Here is a 15,428-nt window from a genome sequence, read left to right as displayed (position 1 = left end):
AATTAAATTGGAGTCTTTCGTTGGGAGTCAAGACTCAGAGGATAAAGACACAGGAGTCTTTCATTGGAGTCAGGATAAATACACAGGAGTCTTTCATTGGAGTCAAGACTCAGAGGATAAAGACACAGGAGTCTTTCATTGGAGTCAGAGGATAAAGACATAGGAGTCTTTCGTTGGAGTCAGAGGATAAAGACATAGGAGTCTTTACTTGGAGTCAGAGGATAAAGACATATGAGTCTTTCCTTGGAGTCAGAGGATAAAGACATAGGAGTCTTTACTTGGAGTCAGAGGATAAAGACATATGAGTCTTTCCTTGGAGTCAGAGGATAAAGACATAGGAGTCTTTCCTTGGAGTCAGAGGATAAAGACATATGAGTCTTTCCTTGGAGTCAGAGGATAAAGACATAGGAGTCTTTCCTTGGAGTCAGAGGATAAAGACATAGGAGTCTTTCCTTGGAGTCAGAGGATAAAGACATAGGAGTCTTTCCTTGGAGTCAGAGGATAAAGACATAGGAGTCTTTCCTTGGAGTCAGAGGATAAAGACATAGGAGTCTTTCCTTGGAGTAACCCGATCAAGTTTTCCACTGAAATTTCACAGAAATTTGAAGAAAAAACTAAAATGTTTTAACAATTCCAGCATTTATGCGGAAAAACGTCTATAAGAAGGCTGAATAATTCAATAATACACATTTTTATGAAGTATTTAAGAGCAGCACGGACAACTCTGCTCGTGTTCATCGTGATGAAGGAAGGCTTTTCACAGTGGAGCTCAGTAGACAGAGCAATTAGCTTCGTGAGGCTTTACGCAGACTCCGTTGGTTCAGATGAAGCTTTGCGGGAGCGTCCGGGACACAGATCGATCGCGTCAGTTGCCGAGAGGTTGAAAGGGAAAGTAAGCCAATAAGAGCGCTCGGAGCCAAAGTCCCAGGCCAGCGACGCTGAAGAACCATCAGTCTGAAGCGGTTACCTTAACAGGCAGGAAGCCACAACAAGAGGCGCTATGAGAGGGTTCCTTCACATCTGTTCCCGACATGTTATTCTCTCCGATGGATTAAATGATGCAAGCCAAAAGATTCACAGGAAATAGCTGGAAACTATCGCTTTGCATATGTTTAGAATCCCGCTTTGACGGATAATACTGACGAGTACTCCCAACTTAAAAAGACTTCCGAGGAACATGTAGGAACCCTCGAAGAAAAAGAGGATTTACGGAGGAAAAGCAAAGAGCTTGGGATCAGTTAACCTTTTAGTTCAATGTGTAATCTTTCAAATACAAAGTGGGCGGGGCTCTGTGGCGACACAAATTTCCGTGCACCAATAATAATTTTGCAAATATCCAAATCAAAACCTAGTCACAGTTGTGGTTTGGTCATGTTATGTCATCACTTATATCTGATCAAATTACACACACGGTCCTGAAGAAGCAGATTAGCTGATAGCTAATAAGCTAATAAAGACCTACAAATGGTATTTCTTCAACTATTCAGTTGAAGAAATACCATTTGTAGGTCTTTATTAGCTTATTAGCTACTGCTAGCTTTATTAGCTAACTGATCCCTCGCCTCTGGGTTAGTTACTGTCATGGCAGCCGTTAGAAACTGAAGCCACCACCACCCACCCAAGTCTCGGGGTTAGTTCAATGCCACGCCGGTGAGTCAAAAGTTCTTTTTAGTTTTCAGTTCTCAGAGCTGGCTTTACCGGCTGCAGGTTGAGGGCCGGTGTTACCGGGCGCGGCGGCCTTATTCCCAAACACGGCATCGAAATCTGCAGCCATGGATGCGGTGGTCTGCTGCTGGCTCTCCAATCCTGAGGGATGCAGTCAAGACGTGGATGTGAACACATACAAAACAAAAAAAAGCCGTTTTGAGGCGTTTAAGCTGCAGCACATGACTGTTCAGAGCTGCAGATAGAAACATCAGATTGTGTTTGGAAACCGTGGCTTCCCAGCACCTCCCCGCTCAGATAATCCAATTAGATGAAGAACGTGGACGCCGCGGTCTCCGGCGCGCCGCCATTGTTGTTGCTTAGTAACTTGGGAATGTCGGTGCTTTCAGAGGGGAGCTAAGCCCCGAGCGAGGAAATCCACGATGCACCTTTTGTGTTTCTGTCTCCCTCCGCATCCCCTGTCGGGGATTAAAGGCTCGAAGCCTCGGAGAGCCGTCGTCTTTGTGGAGTCCGGGGAACCAGACTCACAAGAAAGACGGTCTGTTGTTAGGAGGAACCTTCATATTCCACTGTAAATGTCATCATATTCCTTTTGATTTAGGCGTTATAACACATATGGATGAGGAGGGGAATGCAAGTTATTCAAAGTAGCTGCAGGACGTACGTCATGCGTGTGTTTTACGTTAATCAGAGTACATATACTGCTACGTGTTGAAGGTATATTTTAGCAGCCATGTTCAGTAGGAATATTGTCTTTTACGGAAAGAGGGCAAAAAAAGGTGTAAATCTTGTAGATCTAGAGATCAAACATGGCAGGTGTGAAGTCACCATTTAACTAGCGCTGCAGCATCCAGCCGGTTAGCCTAGCTTAGCACAAAGACTGGAATCCGTGGGAAACAGCTAGCCTGGCTTTGTCCAACAACTCATTAAACGGCATCTCTAAAGCTCACGAATTAACAAGTTATGCGTAGTTTGGTTAATTTTTATAGAAGCAATATGTTATGCACCAAACATTGAACACGCACGGATGCTACGTTGACGCGTGACCTTTTGAAGAGCTGCGAGGTGAATTCAAGCTAACCGTTTCCCCTCGTTTCCAGTCTTTGTGCTAAGCTAGGCTAACTGGCTGCCGTCTCGTCTAACTCTCTGCCTGAAAGCAAATTCAGCACATTTTCCCGCCCCAAAAATGGCAGTTTACTCCTTCATCAGTGTTTCCGACGCTCATAGCCGGTGGCGTTTACTGGAGCGAGTCTCCTTTGTGTTGTTTTTGGGGGACGCACAGGGGATCGTTATCCGGCTCCCGTGTCACAGCCACTGGCAGCGCAACGGGATGATATTCGAGCTAAGAAGCAGCTCTGACTCTGAAGTCTGGCCAAACTCTTTATATAAACGGCTTCAGCTTAATCCTCTGTTATAAATCCTTGGCGACCAAGGGCTGGTTGATGTCGGGAGGCGTTTCCTCGAGCCGTTATCACCAAACAATGCTGCGAGCGCTCACGGTGTCGAACGCAACATTAGCTTCTGAAGGAAAGGAGGGATGCTGACGGGAGGATGGATGTTTACATAAAGAGATGGATGGATGGGCAGAAATAGGGATGACTGGCCGGAGGGAGAACATACACAGAATGCAGAAACACTCACTTAAATTGATCAGTGTGTGTACATAGGTGTCTTTCTTATTTGTGCGTGTGTGTGTGTGTGTGTGTGTGTGTGTGTGTGTGTGTGTGTAACGCACCTCCCCAGGCACTGTTGGCGGTGGAGATTGAAGGATTGCTCTGCACAGCGGGGATGAAGGCCGGCTGAAGATCAAACAGGTCGCTGTTCAGATTGGGAACACTGAGGGGGAGAGAGAGAGAGAGAGAGAGAGAGAGAGAGAGAGAGAGGGTGGGAGAGAGAGAGAGGGACAGAGCAAGAGAGAGAGAGACAGAGCGAGCGAGAGACAGAGAGAGAGAGGGAGAGAGAGCAAGAGAGAGACAGAGAGAGAGAGAGACAGAGAGAGCGAGAGAGAGCGATAGAGAGAGAGACAGAGAGAGCGAGAAAGGGCGAGAGAGAGAGAGACAGAGCAAGAGAGAGAGACAGACAGAGCGAGAGAGAGACAGAGAGAGAGAGAGAGACAGAGAGAGAGAGACAGAGAGAGAGAGAGAGAGACAGAGAGAGCGAGAAAGGGCGAGAGAGAGAGACAGAGCAAGAGAGACAGAGAGAGTGAGAGAGAGAGACAGAGAGAGCGAGAAGGGGCGAGAGAGAGAGAGAGAGAGAGAGACAGAGAGAGAGAGAAGATGAAGAGAAACAGAAGAGAGGTGCGCAAAGACAGAGGAAGATGGAAGCATTAATATTTAATCAATAGCAGCTAAATAGCTAAAGTCACCACTAAAAAAGTGCGTTTGTCACAGATTAAGATGAGTCCTCGCTCTCCGGGGGGCTGTAAAGAACTTCCACGGGGCAATAAGGCAATAAAGCAATAAGGCAATATGACAATAAGGCAATAGAGGCGTTGGCAGCAGTAACTCCAGAGCGGCGTGTGCACGTGGAGCATGAACTCTGATTACGGAGAACAAACAGTCTCTTTGTTGCTGCGCTGCAGCTGCAAGGAGTCTAAAAGCGTCTGCAGAGCTTCTTTCTTTCCACACAGTACACTAACAAACAGTTACAAAGGTTATGTGTGTAGGCAATAACTGATTTACAGCCTTCGTTTGTGAAGCAAACTAAACGCTGACTGTGTAATAATTCAACATGCGACAAATCATTTCCTTCATTGTGAAAATGACCAACGCAAAAAACTAAAGTGGATTTATTGTGACGGTCAGAGGACGTATTTAACTATATAAGTATCTGTGCTTGTTATCCAATATGTCAACAAGATAACAGGGCTGCCAGGTGTGTGTGTGTGTGTGTGTGTGTGTGTGTGTGTACCTGTTGGCAGACAGCGTGGAGGTGAACAACTCTGGGCTTTGTGTGATGTGGTTGTTGTTGTTCATGGCGCCGCCTATCGATTGGCTGCTGGGGGAGGCAGAGGGCGGAGTCTGCATGCCCATCTCCTTCAGGCGCAGGTCCTGGAACACACACACACACACACACACACACACACACACACACACACACACACACACACACACACACACACACACACACACACACACACACACACACACACACACACACAATGTAATCAGCAACTGATGGTTAAACAGTAACTTCTCATTGGAAATGAATTCAGCTTTTGTTTCCAGTAAACTCCACTACTTAACATATGACACACACATTCTCTCACACGTGAATACGCCCTTAAAAGGAGTGTCGCCGTCCTCCTGTAACTTCCTGTGTTAGGAGTTCTAGTCCAGCATCTCAAACAACGTCACCATAGCATTATATAGTACAAGCATACACTTTGAAAACATGCATCCTCTAGTGATATTTAGATCATTCTTTGGCTTTAGATTTAAGGTTTTGTTTTGCTTGCCTGGTGTTGTGAGATTTAGCATACACAGTAATTAATATATATATATATATATATATATATATATATATATATATATATATATATATATATATATATATATATATATATATATATATAAACATACCTTTTACATGCCAACACGGGCTACCAATGGAAAAAGCGATGACGTAGACGTCAACAACAAACGTGTAAACGCTCTCCAGCGAGAACAGAAACCGCTCCGCCCGGAAGATCTTAAGCCGCCTCCCCTTTTTTGTATTTAATCCAATAAGCGACTACATTAAATTGTTATTGTTTTATTGATCGGTTGGAGGATTCTCGCTGCGTTCGCTGCTTTCATCTCCTGCTGGCTCTCATTACGGCTGCTGCTGCAAAGGTAAAGCGTCTCCACGGGGAACGCGCTTAGTAAATAAAACAATAAAAACAACTGGATACGTAGACGAGGAAAGCTATTTAGAGGGCAGCACAAGCGTAGACTCTAGTGTGGAGGGAGCGGACCTGCTGCTCCTCACTTTGCCTTTCTTCTATTTATTTAGACTCTTTTATTCAGTTCTAAACCCAAACTTTAGTCGAGGTACGGGAACGATCCCATTGACTTCACTGCCTTTTTTTTAAAGGATTGGGACCCCATGCTGTACCTCAGCCGGGTCCATCTGTATTCTGACGGCGTAGCCAGGAACTAATGGGAGCTGATGTTATTGTTTGGGTTGAGGCCCCAGCTGGACAGTAGCCGAGTGTTTTTTTGAGTGTGTGTGTGTGTGTGTGTGTGTCCTTATGGACTCCGGAGCGCACGGACAGCTGGACTGGAGAATCTGGACGACCCCGCTCACCCCGGCTGCCCTCGCTTTTATCTCCCCTCCTCCGCTCTGACTCGACCCAAAGGTAATCAGTGGACCGGGGCGGCCAAGGGCGCGGAGTAAACAGCTAAAAATCCAATCAACCCGCACACACACACACACACACGCACACAAACTGGAGATGCACACACACAGAGATCCGACAAAGCTCAGAGAGACACCGGCAACACTGCTGCACTCGTACTGTATCTGCACTGCCAGCATGAAAGGACGTCTCACACACACACACACACACACACACACACACACACACACACACACACACACACACACACACACACACACACACACACACACACACACACACAGCTGTAAGGCAGGACCCCCGTCAACACATTTCACACTTGACTTTCCGTCGCTCGGCTCCACGCTGAGCCTCTCGGCCTTTGTCCTCAGCTGGAGTTCAGCAAACGGCAAAGTTGCCGGGCAATCTATCGGCAACGGCAATTTCTCTTTCTGCGGTTGCTGCAGATTTAAAATGGAAACGTCGGCTCCGCACGGCCTTCAGTCTGCTGCGCAGGTTTCACCGTGTGACGCCATTGTTTGGGTGAAATGATGTGAAGTCAGACATGTGCACGTTTCTTTACATTATAAAATATGCAGTGAATTATTGTCACGTCATGCTTTTCTCACTTTTTCCTGACGAGAAGCTTTAATTATAGAATGATATATAAATAGTTTGATGTCTAGTTTTGTACGAGCAACATCTGGATTGTGTGTATCCAGTCTAGTTTCCTTAAGTTGCACATTTCAGGACTATATAATGTCAATTTAACACTAAAATGACAAGAAATAAACTTAAAAATGATGCATTAAAAGGGCAATACAAGGTGCTTTATCAGCCGACCATTATAAACCATAATGTCTGGGTCAATTCAGACGATATAGAAAACCTTTTGAAGGCTGCGTGAAAACATTGATAATTATTAAGAGAAATGTCGGTTATGGATAATAATGTACTCAGTGCAGATCACATGCTAATAGCAGCTGTAAATGGGGCTGAAATGTCAATATGTGTATTTCCAATTATTTCACACAGAACGTCGATATTACTCTGCGAAAAAGCGACAAATTCCATTTTTCTGAGCTTTCGCTCCGCGAATAAAAAAGGCATCAATCAATCATCGAGGTCATTTTTATAAACGCACGCGTCTAATGTACAACAACGAGGAGGTTTAAACTAACGCTGCAGACTTTATTACTCCTCTCAACCTTGACAAAAGCAACGCAAACCAGACCCACTCTGTCCGTTGTTACCTTTCACAATAAAAGACATGTTTACCAGAGGGAACTGAAACTCCCAGGAAACAGCAGAATAGCATCGTTATAGTCGTCCTCTCGCCCGTTACCTTGAGCGCCTGCAGCCGGGCCTGCTCCTCCTCCAGCGCCTGCTGCTTCTCCTTCTCGTCCATGCGGCTGAAGGACATGCCGGTGGTGGACAGAGACGAGACGGCGCTGGACAGGGTGGACGCTCTGCAAAAAAAAAAAAAAGGCGGCCATTTTAATCTGCTTTTGACACTTTTACGAGTCTTTGGTTACGATACGCGTGAGGGCGACGTCTACCTGGTGTCGGCGTTCAGCTCCTTGGTCTTCTTGCCCTCCAGAGAGGCCAGGTGCTGCTCCAGGGCCTCCAGGAGGCTGCTGGGAGCCTGAGGGGGAGAGCAAGACGTGCATATGAGGACGAGGGGAAGAAACCAAACTTTTGGAGAATCCTTAAATAACTTTCTTTCTCATATGCACGAAAAGAAAAGACCTTCACACACACAAAGCACCCAGAGTTAGTTGGTCTCACAGGAAGGTAACAGAGTGCATCAGGCTCCAAGAATAGCCATGGCAACATGCAGCAAACACTCACACTGTTAGCGGGAGACTCAAAGGGGAAAGAGAGAGAGAGAGGACAAAAAAGGAGGCTGAAACGCGGGCGGAGGGCGGCGGTTCGAGCGCGGTGGTGGAGAGACGTTTTCCACCAGGCGGCTGCGTTACATCTGAGCTCCAACTTAGTGATTGGGTTACTTTGGAGGGGGGATTGTTGCTACGCGACCACGGGAAAAACACAAAATATATACAAGGATTCAGCTGCAAAATTCACCTCCCGATCGTTCACAAAAAACACGACTTCAGCGCTCGTTAAAAACAGGAGAAGAAGAAGAAAAGTCTTTTTTTTTTAAACGCACATCTACAAGTAAACACGCGGGGAGAAGAAATAGTTCAGCTGAGAAAATATGACGTCATGTCTGCCTCTGCATCCGCAAGAATGTGAAGCGCGCACACACACACACACACACACACACACACTGGGAGTGTTTGGGCTTCTGAGTGCTCTAGGGCGGCTCCTCGGCCAGCTGCTGCCTGGCGCTGAAAGAAACAGCGACTCGCAGGAGAGAAAGACACTTCTTCAGCCGCCAGCGGGGTCTGAAGGGGGGAAGAGAGGACCTTGTGTGCGCTCAGTCAATATTAGCCCTGACACACACACACACACACACACACACACACACACACACACAGGTTTCCTCATCTCTTTTTGACGTTTTGCGAGCGTGACTTTTAGCTAAAGACGTTTTAGAAAGAAGCCCCGCCCCCTTCTCCTCCCTCCGTTGCGCGGTAACGAGTCGCTCTGTTGTTGAACGCCGCGGCGTCGTGCGTGACGGATATGAAATGAAACACCTGAGCAGGAGGGTGGAGTAAAAAAATGAGCGAGTCAGAAATAATAAGGGATTCTCTCATGCGGGTGTAGGAGGAAGTGGCGGAGAGGGGAAGCCTCATTTTTTATATTCATGAGGTTTTTCACGGCCTTTTTGCTTGTCCTGTGTGTGTGTGTGTGTGTGTGTGTGTGTGAGAGAGTGTGTGTGTCTGTGTTTCTGTCTGTCTGTGTGTGTGTGTGTCTGTACCTGTGTGTGAGTGGGTGTACCTGTGTGTGAGTGTGTGTCTGTACCTGAGTGTGTGTGTTTCTGTCTGTCTGCGTGTGTGTGTCTGTACCTGTGTGTGTCTGTACCTGTGTGTGTCTGTACCTGTGTGTGAGTGTATGTACCTGTGTGTGAGTGTGTCTGTACCTGTGTGTGTGTCTGTACCTGTGTGTGTGTGTGTCTGTACCTGTGTGTGAGTGTGTGTGAGTGTGTCTGTACCTGTGTGTGTGTGTGTGTGTGTCTGTACCTGTGTGTGTGTGTGTGTGTCTGTACCTGTGTGTGTGTGTCTGTACCTGTACCTGTACCTGTGTGTGTGTCTGTACCTGTGTGTGAGTGTGTGTGTGTGTGTGTGTCTGTACCTGTGTGTGAGTGTATGTACCTGTGTGTGAGTGTGTCTGTACCTGTGTGTGTGTGTGTGTGTGTGTCTGTACCTGTGTGTGTGTGTCTGTACATGTGTGTGAGTGTGTGTGTGTCTGTACCTGTGTGTGAGTGTGTGTGTGTGTGTGTCTGTACCTGTGTGTGAGTGTATGTACCTGTGTGTGAGTGTGTCTGTACCTGTGTGTGTCTGTACCTGTGTGTGTGTGTCTGTACCTGTGTGTGAGTGTGTGTGTGTGTGTGTGTGTCTGTGCATGTGTGTGAGTGTGTGTGTGTGTGTATGTACCTGTGTGTGTGTGTGTGTCTGTACCTGTGTGTGAGTGTGTGTGTGTGTGTATGTACCTGTGTGTGAGTCTGTGTGTCTGTGTTTCTGTCTGTCTGCGTGTGTGTGTCTGTACCTGTGTGTGAGTGTGTGTGTGTGTGTATGTACCTGTGTGTGAGTGTGTGTGTATGTACCTGTGTGTGAGTGTGTGTGTCTGTACCTGTGTGTGAGTGTGTGTGTGTGTATGTACCTGTGTGTGTGTGTGTGTGTGTGTGTGTGTGTGTGTGTGTGTGTGTGAGAGAGTGTGTGTGTGTGTATGTACCTGTGTGTGAGTGTGTGTGTATGTACCTGTGTGTGAGTGTGTGTGTGTGTCTGTACCTGTGTGTGAGTGTGTATGTACATGTGTGTGAGTGTGTGTGTGTGTGAGAGAGTGTGTGTGTGTCTGTGTTTCTGTCTGTCTGTCTGTCTGCGTGTGTGTGTGACAAGCAAACCACCTGAAGCCGACACACACATTGTCCTCGGCACCAAAACAAGAGCATGCCTGCGAGTGTGTGAGGCGTAAACGTGTGCATGTTTGCACACACACACACACACACACACACACACACACACACACACACACACACACACACACACACACACACACACACACACAGGGTGTTCATGCAGGGAGGGTAAGCAGTACAGTAACCCACCACCTACAAGGTATGATCCTTTTGTTTTCTGCGATAGGCAGACGGTGGGAGGAGGAGGAGGAGGAGGAGGAGGAGGAGGAGGAGGAGGAAGAGGAAGAGGAAGAAGAGAAACGTCCATTTAACTTTGCAGTTTTACTTCATGAGTTCAGCCACACAGTCAGTCCACATTCCTCATGCCGTTAGCGTCCAGCTTCACAGTTTACACGGTAACAACCTTTCAGTACCAGTGTGTGGGCGAAGCAGCCGTGGTTTAAGGAAACTGTCAAACTAAACCTGGGCTGTGGTTTAGGATTATTCTCACTACTGATACATGTTCCAGTTTTTAAACTCGGGACTAAACGCTAGAAATGAGGTGGTGGGACCTCAGTGTTGAACACTGCAGAGACGGTGAAGAAGAAGCTGGATGTTCAGCTTCTATGAAGCATAACTCCGGTTTTAAAAAGTCTGGATTTGGGCTAAAAAGCTCAAAACGTTGACTTGACATTAAGCAACTTTTTTTCTGTTTTAAATCATTGTATTGTGAATATCTTAGAACAAGACGTCACCTCACTTTAGGAAATTGTGAGCAACAATTTCCAGCATTTCTGACATTTCACAGATTGAAGGACTCGTTAGTTATGATTGAATAATCAAACAAATCATTTGACAGCTTGTAGTTTTAATGCTTCACCCACAATGTGTCACAGTTTTCTCAAAGGTAGCATGAAGAGAGCAGTTGACACACAAATTGAAGTTTTGCTAGAAGCTGAATTATAAAAGGCTGATTATTAAAATATACAATCTATCTGTGTCTCTCAGCTCCTCCCATAAACCATCAGGAGGATGAAAACAGAGCTTTGAAATGATTCCTTTGAGTTCACAATAAGAAAAAAAGCAAATTTATCCTTGACGATTAAAAACAGAAATGTGGTTTATTCCCTTGTAGCGATGCCGTGTTGTTATTCGAGCCCTTTGTGGTTTCAATCATCATTATTTTTTTGTTTTTGTAGATCCAAGGTCTGGGCTCATTGCTTCAAACCCACGTGACGGCGGTGCAGTGGGGTCAACTTAACATACCTCAGCCTGTCGATGGATCTATAATGAGTGTTTAGAAGTGAAAGAGAAAGCAGGAAAAATCAATCAAACCAAAGGGGAGTCGCCCGGGCTCCGACCAGATGGCTGTGTGAGATCACAAATGGAGTGTGTGTGGAGAGTGAGGCGGAGTGAGCGAACACTTTGTTTGGGTTGACGTGAGGCGAGAGAAACCACACGGAGAAGGAGGAGAAGAAACCAAAGAGGCGAGCAAAAGGAGCGAGGATCAGGAATAGGAGGTGGAGAAGAAGTGGAAGGTGAGATGCAGACTGACCTGTGAGAGATCTGGGATGTCACCCTGATCTATTCCAACTTGCTGTCGTCACAAAAAACAAAAATAAAATAATAAAAAAAAGGGAGAAAGGTAGGTGGGATAAAATGGAGGAGGAGAGCAGGGTCCATTTGTAAAAAAAATAAATAAAGATGAGAAAAAGAAAAAAAAAAAAACAGGGGAATCATTACTTCATGCAGTGGCAGTGTCAACATAAACAGAAATAAACAAGGAAAATGTTGTTGTTGTTGTTGTTTCGACAGTGAATGACGATGCTGATTGGACGGTGGGATGAACGTGTCTGACCAATGAGTGGAAGTGGTGATGAATGCTGCGACAACACCCAACACATTCATTTGAAAAGGACGGCGACGCAAAAATAGTTTGCACAACAACTCAGACAGGTAACATGTGTGTGAGACAGATAAATAACATCATGGTGTGTGTGTGTGTGTGTGTGTGTGTGTGTGTGTGTCTAATACAGCCGTTAAAAGCTGCAGACGGACAAGATGAGGGTTCAAAGTTGCTCAATGGAGAATTCTGATTAATTTGATTGCCTCCACACGGCTCTCAACATGGCGACAGAGTTAGCTTTTGTTTAGCGAGACTCACATGCACTATCGACTATAGAAAAGCAATCTACAGCCACGGTTTATGGTACATTATGATGCTGACGGGACAATTTCTTTGCATTTTATTTACCATTTATTTAATTTTTTAATTTTAATCATATCCATCTGCAATAATGTGTTTTTATTTTGTATTTCTGGAAGATGAGACATGCTCTACACTCGCGTTTTGGGGGAAATGGTCCATTTAAATCCAAACAAATGGATCATTTTTTGTATTTCAAGTGTTTATTGGGCAATGGCCATGAAGACAACACCAATATTGCATGTTTCATTGGTGTTAGCATCTTGTGGGCAGCAGCGTGGGCGGTACAGAAGCTAAAGGCCGAGCGCAGCAGCCTGTTTACGTGCACCAGTGTGCAAAACCTCCGGCTAACGCTGCCGACTGGACAGAGCGTCTCATCACCATCAACGCGTTCTCCGAGCGCTTTTAGGGCCGACTGGGTCATCATGTAGATGGATGTCAGAGTTAAGCTTAAGAAAAATGTGTGCATTTTCTTTTCTTAGTCAACTTCTATTGTTTTGTCCGTGAAAGAACACACATTATTTCCTTAAGACCGAATTATTAAGACAAAGGGGAATAACGCAGAGAATGTGCTAGTAGCTGATTCTCCCCGTTTCAAGTCTGCTGAAACAAAGGAGGGAGGGAAGAAGGAGAGAGAGGAGAGAGAGAGAGGGATGATCTGTGGGCACTGGGCGAAGGAGTATCCATCTTTGTCAGGAGGAGAGGGGCGAGAGAGCGAGAGAGGATTAGACGGAGGAGTGTGGGGAGCAGAGCTAACGGAGCGCCAAACCACATCCTCCATCTTGTGGTTATTCTGGGTGTATACACACATATACACACAGAACATGTGGGGCAGTGAGGGAAAGTCGGGTACGGATGTCTGCACACGGCACTGAAGCCGTGTGGAGATACAGCTTCCTGAACAGCTGCTGGAGGATGTGTGTTAAGCGTGTGCACTTGGACTTGTTTAGGGGACGAGAATCAAGGGAACAAGGTCGTTTAAACGAGGGGGATTTAACTAAATCAACGCTAGAAAAAAACATATTCCTGATGTGTGTGTTTGCATATGTATTTGTGTGTGTGTGTGTGTGTGTGTGTGTGTGTGTGTGTGTGTACCTCTGCCACTTTGAGGAACTCTGACAGCTTCGTCATCCTGCAAAGAAACTTCTTGTAGATGTCCAGAGCGTCTTTGCACTGGGTCTTCTTCATGTCGAAGTATTTCTCTACAGAAGCAGAGACATTAAGATTTAAAACACCTACTCTGCTGCTGTGTGTGTGTGTGTGTCTGTATGTCTGCGTGTGTGTGTCTGTACCTGTGTGTGAGTGTGTGTGTGTGTGTATGTGTGTGTGTTACCCAATAGGTTGATGACCCCTTCATTGTAAGCAGCAAACAGCCTTATGGAGTCTTTGAAGAGCAGCATGAAGGCCGAGTTTATCACTCCGTTGGTCAGCTCATTAGGGTTAGCCTGAGAGAGAGAGAGAGAGGAGAGAGGGAGAGAGAGAGGAGAGAGGAGAGAGAGAGAGAAAGGTAGACAGACACAGGTAGGAGAGAGAGAGGTAGAAAGGTAGACAGACAGAGGTAGAAAGAGAGAGAGAGGTAGAAAGAGAGAGGTAGAAAAAGAGAGAGAGAAGTAGATAGAGAGAGAGAGAGAGAGAGAGAGGTAGAAAGAGAGAGGTAGAAAAAGAGAGAGAGAGAAGTAGAAAGAGAGAGAGAGAGAGAGGTAGAAAGAGAGAGGTAGAAAGAGAGAGAGATAGAAAGAGAGAGAGGTAGAAAGAGAGAGGGGTAGAACGAGAGAGAGAGAGTGAGAGAAAGAGGGGTAGAAAGAGAGAGAGAGAGAGTGAGAGAAAGAGAGAGGTAGAAAGAGAGAGAGAGAGAGGTAGAAAGAGAGAGAGAGGTAGAAAGAGAGATGGAGAGAGAGAGAGAGAGGTAGAAAGAGAGAGAGAGAGAGGTAGAAAGAGAGAGAGAGAGAGAGGTAGAAAGAGAGAGAGGGGTAGAAAGAGAGAGAGAGGGGTAGAAAGAGAGAGAGAGGGAGAGAGAGAGAGGTAGAAAGAGAGAGAGAGGGAGAGAGAGAGAGAGAGGGAGAGAGAGAGAGAGAGGTAGAAAGAGAGAGAGAGGGGTAGAAAGAGAGAGAGAGGGAGAGAGAGAGAGAGAGGTAGAAAGAGAGAGAGAGGTAGAAAGAGAGAGAGAGGGAGAGAGAGAGAGAGAGGTAGAAAGAGAGAGAGAGGGGTAGAAAGAGAGAGAGAGGGAGAGAGAGAGAGGTAGAAAGAGAGAGAGAGGTAGAAAGAGAGAGAGAGAGTGAGAGAAAGAGAGAGAGGTAGAAAGAGAGAGAGAGGTAGAAAGAGAGAGGTAGAAAGAGAGAGAGGTAGAAAGAGAGCGATAGAGGGAGGTAGACAGAGCAGGTCAAAGAGACATCTCTATCACATCTTTCTAAAGCATTTCAGAAAAAGGAAAACATTGCATTCAGACATCTTCTTCCCCCGAGTACTATTACCACCTCTCTCCCTCCCCCTCTCTCCCTCCCCCTATGCCTCCCCCTCTCTTATGAAGCGAACACATCTCCACACTCACAGAGCAACTGTCAATTTAGTTTAGGTGGGGAAACGATCATCTGCATCTCTTTGAAGCTCGCTGGCACAAATAACAATGCACCCACCAACTTCTGCAAATACCCACCCAATCCCCTTCTCCACACACACACACACACACACACACACACACACACACACACACACACACACACACACACACACACAGTACCTGGAAATCCAGCAGAGCGTCCAGCTGGTTCTGGATGATGGGCAGCGTCTTGATGAGCTTCTCTGTGTTCATGGTGCGCATCACGCCGTCAATCCTGGAGAAGCACGACAACAACACAAACGCACACAATTGCAGCGGGCGCCTTGTTGAGCGACACTATTGTGCAAATGAGGATGAACGCATTAAAAATGGAGCGATGAAATGATGAGAGGGGAAGAAATGGGACAGGGAAGAAAGTTTTTCTCAGTGATGCAAAGCAGCGGCTCCTGGCGGTGCGTTCAGTGTCCTTCCACGACCGTGGGAACTTTCAGAAGCGAAGCCTCCGGCAAGGCTGCGGTGTTATAATGCGACAGTGGCTTTTAAAGTGGAGTCATATGAGGAACTCCTCCACAGTGTTTTACCGACAGTAGAGTTTGTTTGTACCAAAACTTATTTTTAAATATGATCCACTTCAGTTTACAGAATATTCAAAACATCCTCA

General features: G+C 46.1%; 1 protein-coding gene across 1 annotated transcript in view; it reads right to left on the bottom strand.

The window, feature by feature from the left end:
• Window positions 1-15,428, bottom strand: part of LOC306734477 (phosphatidylinositol-binding clathrin assembly protein) — a gene marked incomplete at both ends in the record, with an annotated part of 65,384 nt that overhangs the window by 15,010 nt on the left and 34,946 nt on the right. The window contains 9 exons of the mRNA XM_079215834.1: window positions 1,699-1,806; window positions 3,401-3,501; window positions 4,576-4,715; window positions 7,329-7,452; window positions 7,543-7,628; window positions 11,560-11,601; window positions 13,306-13,412; window positions 13,544-13,655; window positions 14,948-15,041. Of these exons, the coding sequence (XP_079071960.1) occupies window positions 1,699-1,806; window positions 3,401-3,501; window positions 4,576-4,715; window positions 7,329-7,452; window positions 7,543-7,628; window positions 11,560-11,601; window positions 13,306-13,412; window positions 13,544-13,655; window positions 14,948-15,041 (914 nt within the window). The remainder of the gene's footprint in view (window positions 1-1,698; window positions 1,807-3,400; window positions 3,502-4,575; window positions 4,716-7,328; window positions 7,453-7,542; window positions 7,629-11,559; window positions 11,602-13,305; window positions 13,413-13,543; window positions 13,656-14,947; window positions 15,042-15,428) is intronic.

The sequence above is a fragment of the Taurulus bubalis genome, assembly GCF_910589615.1.
Source record: "Taurulus bubalis genome assembly, chromosome: 3".
Taxonomy (NCBI): domain Eukaryota; kingdom Metazoa; phylum Chordata; class Actinopteri; order Perciformes; family Cottidae; genus Taurulus; species Taurulus bubalis.
The sequence above is the reverse complement of the archived record's forward strand: the minus strand, read 5'-3'. Positions and strand labels throughout refer to the sequence as shown.